We start from the raw sequence: 12,462 nt of genomic DNA, 5'->3' as shown, positions 1-12,462 counted from the left end.
AGAAGGGACCATTATGATCATCTAGTCCAACCTCCTGCACAACGCAAGCCACAGAATCTCACCCAACCACTCCTGCAAAAACCTCTCACCTGTGTCTGAGCTACTGAAGTCCTCAAATCGTGGTTTAAAGATTTCAAGGAGCACAGAATCCTCCAGCAAGTGACCCGTGCCCCACACTGCAGAGGAAGGCGAAAAACCTCCAGGGCCTCTGCCAATCTGCCCTGGAGGAAAATTCCTTCCCGACCCCAAATATGGTGATCAGCTAAACCCTGAGCATACGGGCAAGACTCACCAGCCAGATACCCAGGAAAGAATTCCCTGTAGTAACTCAGATCCCACCCCATCTAACATCCCATCACAGGCCATTGGGCTTATTTACCATGAATAGTTAAAGATCAATTAATTACCAAAATCATGTTATCACAGAATCACAGAAGCAGGAGGGGATTTCCATAGCAAAGGGTGAGCAGTGGCCTCATGGGGCATGTCTGCGCTGCAATGAAAAACCTGCGGCAGCCAGAGCCCCCAAGTCAGCTGGTACGGGTCAGCCGCAGGTGTCTAATTGCAGTGTAGACACACCCAGAGTGTCTATGGCAGGTCAGAGCAGCAGAAACAACGGCCTGCTTTGCACATGTGGAAATGGTGCTCTCCCAGTACTGTATCATTTAGCCTTTGGCTTCTTCCAGGGAATCCTAGCACCTGCAGGCATTGTAAAGCAGAGTAGCTACCCACTGTGGTCTTGTGCCTGGAGCCCAGCCAGCAGCCTCTGTGCTAAGAAACAACAGTCTCTCCTCCTTTTTCTGACTATCTCCCCAGCACAGCCAAGCAGGGAGAGAGGATGCGTGGGGTGGATCTGTGGGAGCCGCATGGTAAGAAACTGCTTTGTCTATATGCCATCATCTCCTCTTGGGGAGCAGCAGCCAACTGTCCCTTGCCAAGCACAGAGGACAAGCGCTGAGAGCCGAGTCGCCTTCACAGATCCCTGCTCCAAGATGCAGCAAGCGATTGAATTTCAGAGCCTGGATCCTTAGCAGCTCTGGGATTCCTTTTCCCCATCTGCACTAAGCTACAGGTATGTTTCAGTGTCACGTGCCAGTCCCTAGAGCCCCTCCAGATTGAGTTACAGCCGCATCCTCTACAGAAGCAACCCTTGGAAGCCGCGCAGAAACCTTTACTAATGCAGAGGGTCGCTGCCTGTTTGCGTAATGGGGCTGCCCATGGGAAGCATACCCCTGTACTCCACAGACTAGGGTGGCTACTCTTCTGCTCCTGAGAAGAATTCATGTTTGATTTTGATGGCTAAAAGCCATCCATACGTGGTTTGGATCCTGGCTAGCTCAAGGACCCTGGCCTGGTTCAGATCTCACTTGTGCTGGTTTCTCTCTGATGTGTCTCCATTGCCCCCTGAGTCGCATTGGTGTAAAGACGACAGGCCCTGGCTCTCCCCCTAGGCATTGGCCAGGCAGTCGGGGCCATGTGGGACATTCTAAGGGCACAGCACTTAAAATCTGAACAGCAAAAGACAAAAAGAGACACATGGAAAATACAGTCCTACACCTTAACCTGCTTGGAGACCTATCTGAAAGGGACCCTTACGAGGATCCCAGAAGTGGACTGTTAATTGGAGAGGAAATTGTTTCTTCTTTGAGAAATGTAAATAGTTTCTGTTAAGCCAATGCACGAGTTGAACAAAGCACAGATGCTCCTGCCAGCTACGTGGTCACAGAACTTCATAAGAGAGGGGCTTATTGTGGACCCTATCATCTGACTGCTAATACTTCACCTTATATAGGACTTTTCATCTGCAGCTTCAAAGCACTTTAAAAAGGGGTCTGAGTTTCATCATCTCTATTTTATGAGTAAAGAAAAGGCCCAGGGGAAGGAACGTACCCAAGGTCAAAGAGGGAATCAGTAGCAGAGGCAAGAACAGAACCCAGCTTTCCTGACCTAGTTGGGAACCCTCTCCACTGGGCTACTAACATAAGTCTTCTAGACTACTATCCATAACCCATCTTGCCCAGCCCCCGCCTCCCCTCACCTGTGAATAGCACAACTGCCATACACCAAACTATATATCATAACCTTAACTTTGCCTTCATGGATGTGCCAGGTCCACAGCCCTCCCCGCCAAGCAGAGCTCAGGCTGTGGTGCTTGGTAGGTGTGTGGACAGTGCATTTTGCCTCTAGCGGAGGAACAGAAACGAGGTTCACTTGGGGGTGGGAGGGTTAACGTTTCATCCCTTTGCTTTTGTTCAACACAAAGAACTGGTCACGCATACATGACAAGAGGGTCTGGGGCAAAAGCCAATATTGTGATGGGGGGAACCACAGAAGGGCTGGATTCTGGTTGGGTAATTGACTGCTCATTGTTCTCCAGCTATAACAATGCGATTCTCCAAGCTGCTCCAGCACATGGAGGACTCCACCAGGATACCTGAACTTCTGTGCTCTGACTTCAAGCCTCCTGGGGCTGTGTTTTGGGGAAGCCCTCCCACCATGCTCCCAGAGCAGACTGCTTTTCCTTCTAATGTCTTCAGGGAGCTGCCTGGCAGGACCCATGACCCTCTAAAATTCAGCCCAGGCTTTGGGGTATTAAAGGTATTAAGCAGCTCTCCCCATCACAGAGCAAAATAAAGGGCTACTGTGATGGTTCTCAGGGTACCCAGAACTGAGTCACCTTGTTACCCCCTGCCTCTAGGGAGAGGAAGCCTTGCTTGTGATGACGGGGTGTCAGCTTCCAGACCCCACTAGCCTGTCAGCCACTCAAGCACTCTCCTCTGGGCTCTGCCAGCCCTAACTTTGCTCTGCAGGTTAACAACAGGTGCACCCCAGTCCCCGAGTCCCTTTGAAGCATTCTCCTGTGATAGCCAATCCCTGATGCTGGCTACTCACAGAAATCTCAGATCCTCTGCCCCCAAAGGAGTCGTATGCCCTGGTTTACCAGTTTTAACATAAATCACTGCTCCTGCATCACACACAGTGCTTGTGAGCATTTCTAAATAAACCTCCTTGGGTTCATTAAGAAAAAATAGAGCGCTAACAAGAAACAAGAGAGAGAGAGAGTGGTAGAAACAAATGGTTACAACACAAAACAAAACTCTAAAATGCAAACCTAGGTCTCTATTAGATAAGAAAATTGACTATTAATCAAGTAAAGTCCCTGTTCCCCAGAGTTCAGCCTATTGCAGAAGTGGCTGGCTTCACAGGAACCAGAATCCCTGCTCCCCAAGAAGTCTCCTCAGCAAAAGAATACTGAGTGACTTTCTACAAGCTTTGTTACACTGAACCAGGCTTTTGTCTTTATTCACAGGCAGGTAGCTTCTCTGCCTGTTGTAATGTTCCTTTTTGACATCCAAGTGGTTTAATTTGTTTGCAGTTGTCTCTGATGGTTTGCCATTGATAGTCTTGGAATGAGTGGGAGGTGCAGAGCTTAGGAGAAGCTAAAGAGCTAAGAGCTATAGGAGACTAAAGAAACTAATTTAGAGTTTTACTTAACTAAACAAACTTACAACTAAGAACATAGACTAATAAACAAAAGGATAATAAACTAAGAACGAAGAAGCTTCCTTGACATGGTGGGCCACCACTTTTATAGAGCTTGAACACCTGAGCCCTCCAATGTCCAAACTTAGTTTCCTCACCCACAAAATGTCAGGGTCCACTTACTCCACAGGCTGGTAGGTTTGTACGTATGGATGACATATACGTACATCTTAATAACAATTAGCTCATTCTCACATTTGTTATTTCTGTCCTAACAAGTTATTTCGGTTATTTCCAGGTTCTTTGTGGTTTACCTGTTAGGTTTAAAAGAGGATATGTGGTATGAGCTGAGAAGTTTGACCTCCAAAAACCATCTCTGCCTCCAAGTTCATACATGGTTTTTGAAACAGACTTCCCTGCAGGAGTGACTTATCTGCTGTGATCTGTGAAGTGATTTTATAGATTCCTGAGTTACTATTATAGAATCACAGAACATCAGGGTTGGAAGGGACCTATCCCCCATAGTTGCCCCAGATCCCTAAATGGCCCCCTTAAGGATTGAACTCACAACCCTGGGTTTAGCAGGCCAATGCTCAAACCACTGAGCTATCTTCCCTGCTTCCCCTCCCAACATTCCTGGCATTCCTTAAAGAGGCTTTGGAGAGCATGATCCTGCTTGGAGGTGGGTATTCATGGCGACTGCAGGGTAAAAGGGACACTTTCCGCAAAACAAACAAACAGCTGCTAAGTAGAGGCGAATGTTTTCCTCCCTCTTACAGTCTGAGCCTGTGGAGCTGCTAAGCAGAACAGGAGCAGCTCCAGCAAGGAAAACAAAACCCTTCTACAAAGATGGGAAGTCATGGAGAATTCCTTGCAACCCCACCTGCTGATGCGAAGAGCCTGATCTTGCTGTTCTTCATATTTCAGCTGGCAGAGATAACTATACAATGGCTGTAACACCAGCCACAATACAAATCACCTGGGGATAGACGAGCACTAAGGCTGGCAGAAAATAAACAGCAACTGGGAAATTCACAACGGCATATCAAATAGTACAGAACAAACTCAGAACCCCAAGAGGGAAAAGTAAAGAATGCAGGCCATACTTGCAGGATAAGAGACTTTATCCTGGGAACCAGTGACACTGAAAAAGACTTGGATGGTTCCTGGTGAATAATCAACTGAACATGAGCTCCCAGTGAGATGCTGTGGCCTAAAGGACTAATGTGATCCTTGGATGTACAAAAAGGGGAATCTCAAGAAGCAGTAGAGAGGTTATTTTACCTATACATTTGGTACTGGTGCCACCACTGCTGAAATCCCGTGTCCAGTTCTAGTGTTCACAAGTCAAGAAAACAGTTGAAAAACTGGAGAGGGTTCAGAGAAGAGCCACAAGAATTATTAGGAAACATGCCATGTGATGATTGAGCTCTGTCACAGGGTCCACTCACCACTAGGGGACTCCTTCTGGCTGCTCTGGGGAATCAGTTCCTTCAAGGTCCCTGGCCCCCTTCCATAGGCACTGACTTCCCCTCTGCCCGGTGGGTGCTCGACCCCCCCAACCCCACCCCTGCACTGCCATTGCCCCACCCCCATTCCACTCCTTCCCTACAGTCTCTGCCTTTTCCCACCCCAGCCCCGCCCCCTTCCTGCCCCCATTCCACCCCTTTCCCCCAAGTCCCCGCCCCTGCCCTGCCTCTTCTCTGCCTCCTCCCCTGAGCTTGCCACATTCCCACTCCTCCCCCTCCCTCCCAGAAAGTCCTAAGCACCGCCAAGCAGCTGTTAGGCAGCAGGGGGGGCGGGAAGCGCTGGGAGGGAGGGGGAGGAGTGGGGACGCAGTGAGCTTAGGGCGGGGAGAAGGAGGTGAGGAGCAGGGAGCTTGGCTGCCGGTGGGTGCAGAGCACCTGCTAATTTTTCCCTGTGTGTGCTCCAGCCCCAGAGCACCCACGGAGTCGGCACCTATGCCCCCCTCTGCTGCTTATTGTACACTCTGTTGCCACGCTCTCTCTCTTGCCCCAGGCGCTGCAGCCTCTTCTTCATGACTTGGCGCCCTGGCCAGGTCACTATCCGTGCATCCCCCTTCCGGGATACCAAAGTCTCTCCTGACAAATGGGATCAGGCAGTCTTCCCATTCACTGCCCAGCCGGTGCCACTTCCTCAGCAGCTGGTAGGGGAACCTGGGTCCACCCTCTACTCCGGGTATCCAGCTCAGGGACCCTCTAGTCAGCAGCCAAGGTCTGCATCCCTATTCCTTGCTACTTTTCTCCTACCTTTCTGGCTTCCCCCCCTCTCTGGTTTTGCCAACCTCCCAACTCCTCCTCCCAGAGAGTAACTGTGGGCTACCCTCTATAGTCCCAAATAAAAACACCTTCCTACTCCCAGGGAGTGACTTCAGCCTACTTTCCTACAGCCCACTTCTGCTCTCAACTCCTGGGCTTTCTAGGGGCCCCTCCTGTTCCCAACCAGCTGAGCCTCATTTAATCAATCCCTGCTCCTGACTCCTCCTCCAGATAGAGCCAGGGCAGTTGATCAGCCCACCTGGCCACCGTAACTCCTTCAAGTCTTGTGTGGGGTGTTCTTCATAAGCTCATTCATAAGCTCTTTGAGACTAACAAAGAGACGGTTAAGGGGTGACTTAATCAGTCTGTCAGCACCTGGGGAACAAATATTTTATAATGGGCTCTTCATTCCTGCAGACAAAGGTATAACAAGTTCCAGTGTCTGGAAGTTGAAGCTAGAAAATTCAGATTGGAAAGAAGATGCAAATTTTTAAACAGCAGGGGTGATTAACCAGGGGTCATGGCGGATTCTCTCATCACTGGCAATTTTAAAAAAGAATGGATGTTTTCCTAACAGACCTGCTCTAGGAATTTGGGGGGGGCAGTTCTATGGGCCTGTGCTATACAGGAGGTCAGGTTATATCATCATAATGGTTTTTTCTGTCTTTATCATCTATGAAACTATGACGGGAGGGCAGGAGTAGTAGACAACAAGAGGAAGAGCAAAGAAACCTTTCTGATTCCAGTGTACGCAGTCATGCCCTCGCGCTTCTCTGATCGTGCAGCTGAGGAATCTCCTGCAGAGTTCAGCTCTCAAATCAACTTTCATTTTATAGGGAATGTTTCTAGCGGGGTGGTCACAAAGTAAAAAAACAAACAAACAAGCTATCAAAAAAACGTAAAATGCCCCAAGTTGTTACTTTTTCACATGGTCTGAAAGGGAAAATTTTTTTAAATTGTTTTGAAGTTTTCTGAGAGGTTTTTTGGAAATTTTCAACATTTCAGTTTTTTCCATTTTGCTGCTGAGAGCACTAAAAGGAACGACATCCAGGATTCCATTTTCTTTTTCACTTTTCATTTTTTCTTTTTTTGATTTTTTCTTTGGCCACTTTGTGGCTTTCTAAACATCACAACTTTAGAAACATTATCAGGAGCTAGACTCACAGAAGCTCATTTTACCTTTTGCAACTCAGTAATTCTTCCAAAGTTGGAGACATGTTGGAAGTCACAGAGTGGCAAAAAGAAACACGAGGAAAAGAAAAAGTGAAAGAAAAACCCAAATTCTGATTAGTCTTTCAGTGGAAAAAAAAATACAGGGGGGAAAAAAAAAAAGAGGTGAAAGGGGAAGACATACCTACAAAAATGAAGTTTTGAAATTGAGTTTCAACAAAAAAAATTGAAATTTTTTAATAAACAAAAGCTTTTGGAGGAAGCTTTCAGTTTAGAAAAAAGCCTTCTTTGTCAAAAAAAGTTTTGAACTAAAAATTTCAACCAGCTCTAGTTTCTCACTCTCGTGGTTGTGAAGAAAACCTTGAAAACGTGGACAGGTCACTGATATACATGATGCCGCCTTCAGGAAAGCCTGAAGCTCAGAGCAGCGTGAACTGCTCCAGTCATCTCATACGCAAATACCTGGAATGTAACAGCTAATTCTGCTACTGCTGTACTGAGTGCACCGTTTATTTTCGTATTTTAAATAAAACCATGGAGATTTCTAATTAACTAACACAGCTGCCACAAAATCTCCAGCCTCCTACACCAGGATGTCAGAGAATTCAGTGGCCTTGCTGGAGATTTTCAGTGCAGATTGCCGAGGGCCTGTGGTTGACTCTCCCAATATCTTGCTTTTCTATCTTGTACCTGGGGCTATTTCCACAGTCTCTGGTGACTCTCATACACAGGAGCAGTCACAGCCAGAACTCTTTGCAGGCTGCTAATTATGATCATTAATGGTTTATATTCTGGTAGCACCCAAGGTCCCAGTGGTGGACAGGGTCCTGTTGTGCTGGATGCTATACAAACACAGAGGCAGAGAGAGTCCCTGAGCCAGAAAGCTTGGTTCTCCCACCTGTCGGTTACCATGGATTAGTGACGGAGCTGAGCACACTCAAGGCACCAGCAGCATTCTGCTCTCTGAGCCACGCAGCTTAAACCAGCCAGCCTCAGCTGCTTGTCGCTGTCCAGAAATCACTCCACAGTTCTGCGTGTGCGTGACTCACAACAGAGTCCAGATCCCTGCTCCAGAGCTGCACTGGCCTGGCAGCAGCTTTAAAGCGCCCTGGTGCCTAGCAACTATGGCACCCACCAAGTGAAGATTTGCGTCCATTACATAATCCCACTGAAACGTTAATAGCATGGCCCCGACTCCTAACTGCAACCTGTAAACCCGCGTCCTTACCTCTAAAGCAATGGTGCTCAAACTTTCCCAGTCGCACCTCCCCCCCTTGCCAGTAACACCCCCCATTACGGCACAGCCACGGCTTCCTCAGCAGCGGAGCTTGGGCTGAAGGCGGAGCTGGAGATGGAAGAGGAGCTGGGGCTGGAGGTGGAAAGGGAATGACGAGGGCAGAGCTGGCCTGGGGGTGGCGCAGGGGGCAGAGCAGAGCTGTGGCAAGGATCAAAGCTGGTCTGAAGGCAGACAGGGAATGAGGGCAGAGCTGGGCCTGGAAGCGGAGCAGGACTGGGAGCTGAATGGGGTTGGTGCAGAGCTGGAAGCATGGCGCTCCCTCCCCATCCCCCATGGGGGCTGGCCTGGCCTGGCTCCGGCCCTGCTGGACACACACGTACACCCCGTTCCTCTGCACCACCTTGGGGGGCACACCTCAGAGTTTGGGGGGGGAACTGCTGTGAAGTGTCCTCTCCTGCCCGGACCTGGTGTTGCAAGGAACTTTGCCTCTCACACCCCTTCCAGTGGCCTCTTTCTCAGCTGTGATTACAAGTCCCAGAGGCCTCTTCTCTGCACTCACTGGGTCTTCTGTATCCCAGCCCTCTGGCCAAGCCAAACAAAAGTTCAGTCCCCTGCCAGAGTTCAGCTCTACCAATGGTCCTTCATCCCTCCTGGGCTCAACTCTAAGGGGTCCTTTGCCCCTCCTGCACTTGACTTCAGTTCTTTCCCTTGTCAGGGTACTGACCCCCCGAGGCTTTTCATTGCTGCTGGGAATCTAAGTACCACCTACTCTGCCTTTCTGCCCCTTGCAGATTTCTCCCTCCCTGGTCCTCACAGACCCTAGCTCAGGACGGGGCTCCTGTCCAGTATAGGGCCCTACCCCCGCAGCTCTGCTTTCTGGCCACAGCCAGTCCCAGCTACTAGACCTTCCTCTAGGAATTCTCCACAGCTCCTCCTTCCTGCATCTCTCCCCTCAGCTCCTTATACAGCCTGGCTCTGTCCAGGAGGCAATCGGTTAGTCAGGTCCCGGGGCAGAGGATAACTAACTAGGTTCTTTCCCTTGCTTTGCAGGTGATGGAAGTTAAGCCCCATCACAGCACCATGTAGATCAGGTGGCTCCACGATTGGGTACTTAACGCTGCAAGCAGGCCCCCATGAAGGGAGGGTGGGAGAAGGACAGAGGATCAGGGAGGTGGGGGAGTTGTCAGGATCCATGAGAGCAAATGGGATGGGGGAATGCCAGGATCTGAGAGAGCAAGGAGGGGCCATGGGGATCTAGGAGGCCAATGGGGGTGGGGGAGGTGTTAGGATTCAGGAGAGGAAGTGGAGGGTACAGAAATCCAGGACAGCGACAGATGGGGTGTCAGGACAAAGGAGAACAAGGGGGGAGGGGACATTAGCAACCAGGAGAGCAGGGGCAGAGCTTTCATTTTTCTCCATTTTCCATCCCAAATCTTTCCCCACTCTCCTCCAGTTCTGTCCTGTCACCCCGAAACATGGACCTACTGGTGCCAATATTAGTGTCCTGGAAGAGGCAAAGACCACCAGCACCGAGGCAATGATCATCTGTCAGCAATTCCACTGGATTGGTCATGTTGTCCGGACGCCAGACCATCACCTCCCAAAACAAGTCCTGTTCTCTCAGCTGAAAGAAGGGTACCGTAATGTGGGTGGACTACAGAAGCATTATAAGGACTTACCGAAGGACAATCTAAAAAAGTGTAATATTGACATTGACACTTGGAAGACACCTGCCCAAGATCGCTTAAAATGGAGTGAAATCCTATGTGATGGTCCCCTCCATTTTGAACTTGCTTGCTGACTAGCTGAAGAAGACAAGAGGCGCAGAAGGAAGGAGAAAGTGACTTCCAGTCATGGTCACCAGCCTCCTCCTGAGCCTGAAAACATCTACCCTCATTGCAATAGAATTTGTGGTTCAAGGATTAGCCTTATTAGCCACCTGAGGATCCAAAACTCCCAAGGAAGATGATCACACTCGGTAACGAGAGTGATCGCCCATCAGGATCAGTTAGCTAGGTTTTAACATGCCATATTGATTTTGTACAGTGCTATTTTTTAATCAAAATGGAGTCGGTACTAAGCCTTACAGAAGTCCAAACATACTAGAGAAACTCAGTTACCTTTAGTAATCAGACATAATCATGTTAAAGAACAATATCAAGTTTGTTTGACAAGACCTGTTTTCTGGGAAACCATGCTGACTGGCATCCAATGTGTTTCTATCTTTTAACTCTTAATAGCTCATATCAGTGGTTCTCAACTGGGGTACACGTAGCCCTGGGGGTACGCTGAGGTCTTCCAGGGGGTACATCAACTCATCTAGAGATTTGCCTAGCTTTGCAACAGGCTACGTAAACAGCACTAGTGAAGTCAGTACAAACTAAAATTTCATGCAGACAATGACTTGTTTTTACTGCTCTATGTTCACTGAAATGCAAGTACAATATTTATATTCCAATCAATTTATTTTATAATTATATGGTAAAAGTGAGAAAGCCAGCCATTTTTCAGAAATAGTGTGGCTGACACACTTCTGTATTTTTATGTCTGATTTTGTAAGCAAGTACTTTTTAAGTGAGGTGAAACTTGGGGGTCCGCAAGACAAATCAGACTGTTGAAAGGGGTACAGAAGTCTGGACAGGTTGAGACCCTCTGGCTCATATCAGCAGTCACTTTATTTTGCCCAATATTGATGTCAGGGAGACAGCCTTAAAGTCGCTGACATTCTGAGAGTAAATTGAGAATTTTACAGTAGTCTGACTAAATTAGCCTAATTAATATGCTATTAATCCTGCAGGGCGGAGTCTCCTTCTCTCACACACACCCTAACCCTTCCCCCCAAAAAGCAGTGTCGTATTCCCAACTCCTTAACATTTCAGAGCAGAGTCTAAGGCCTGATAAACTACACGTCTAGGTCGACCTAGCTGTGGAAGAGTCTTCACTTAAATTTGGCTCCCGGCAAAATAAGTGCCTCTTATGCCCAGAGTCACTGTCAATATCACCAGGTGGAGGCAGGATCAGTGCAAACTGTGTGACCTAGGCGGTTGTTGCTGGCCCAGAGGCAGTACAGTGGATACAATACAAGTGCTCGGGGTGAGGCTGCCCAGTGTGGACACGAGAAGCCAAGCAGGCGCGCACACACCGCACCCGGCAGCGCGGTGCCTGTGCTGGCTACCTGCCGAGGTGAGTTAGGTCCCATCTCACTGGGTGGCGCAGACCTGGCCAGAGTAACCCGCCTTGGGGAGCTGGGTCCGGGCGGTTTCACCAGCTGCTGGTACCGCCGACGGCTTCCCCGGCTGCGTTCAGCCCGCACACGAGGGCGCGCACAAGCAGCCGGCTCAGACCCAGAGCCCGGCAGACGAGGGGCCGCTGTGCGGGGCTCGGACTCGCCCGCCGAGGCCGCCAGGGGCAGAGTTCAAGCGCCGGCAGGGCCGGTCCAGCCGCCAGCGAGCGGCGCTGAGCCTGGCCCCGCTGGGCTCCTCTGCGCAGCGCCGAGCCCGGAGCCGGGCGCCCGGAGCCAGCCGCGCGGGGAACGCCGCTTCCCCGGAGCCTCCCACCCCTGCCCGCCCGGAGCGGGGAGCCCCCGGCAGGGCAGCCTGGGCTGGAGCCGAAGAGCCCGAGGCGAGCCCCGCGCCGCGCCCGCCGGGTGGCTCCGCGAGGAGCAGAAACCGGAGCAGCGCGCTGCGGCTCCGCTCCGGCGCCGAGGAAACGAGCCTCCGGCGGCGGGCTCGCCCCGACAAGGTTCGCAGAGCTGCCGGGGGAGGGCAGCGAGGCTGGGCTGGGGGGGCCCGCTTACCTTGGAGCGCGTCCCGCAGCGCGAAGTCGGGGTCCAGGCGCCGAGCTCCCAACTTCCACGGGGAGTTTTTTTTTCCTTCTTTTTTTGCATCACATCCCCCTTCCGGCTGCCGGGGCGGGAGGGGGCTGCGAGGATCCGCTCTTAAAGCAACAGCGCTGCCGCTGGCTGGAGCTCGGCGGGCTGGGGGGTCACATAGGCAAAGGCGAGAATCCGTGCTTCCTGCCCGGCTGGGGGGGACCGACCTGCCGGGGATTTGACAGCTGCTGCGGGCTGGACCCTTGTGTTGGACACTGGGGCCGCTGCAGGATTGGGTGCCAGGACCCAGCTCTGCAGGGGCTGGCTGGTCGGCTGTGCCCCCTGTAGAGGTAGGGTGACCAGATGTCCCGATTTTATAGGGAGAGTCCCGCTTTTGGGGGACTTTTTCTTATATGGGCTTCTATTACACACACACACACACACACACACACACCCCCGGGTCCGGATTTTTCACATTTGCT

General features: G+C 50.6%; 1 protein-coding gene across 3 annotated transcripts in view; it reads right to left on the bottom strand.

Annotated features, from left to right (window-relative positions):
• The window catches only part of LOC142000049 (discoidin domain-containing receptor 2-like), a 150,731-nt gene extending 138,668 nt beyond the window's left edge, over positions 1-12,063 (bottom strand). The window contains exon 1 of one of the 3 annotated variants that reach the window (XM_074974069.1): positions 11,966-12,063. In XM_074974069.1, the coding sequence (XP_074830170.1) occupies positions 11,966-12,055 (90 nt within the window). In that variant the 5' untranslated portion in view covers positions 12,056-12,063. Of the gene's footprint in view, positions 1-6,494; positions 6,537-11,965 lie in introns of those variants that run through there. The other 2 variants (XM_074974072.1, XM_074974070.1) reach the window with 2 other exon arrangements.
• Positions 12,064-12,462: the final 399 nt, after the last annotated feature.

The sequence above is a fragment of the Natator depressus genome, chromosome 16, assembly GCF_965152275.1.
Source record: "Natator depressus isolate rNatDep1 chromosome 16, rNatDep2.hap1, whole genome shotgun sequence".
Taxonomy (NCBI): domain Eukaryota; kingdom Metazoa; phylum Chordata; order Testudines; family Cheloniidae; genus Natator; species Natator depressus.
The sequence above is the reverse complement of the archived record's forward strand: the minus strand, read 5'-3'. Positions and strand labels throughout refer to the sequence as shown.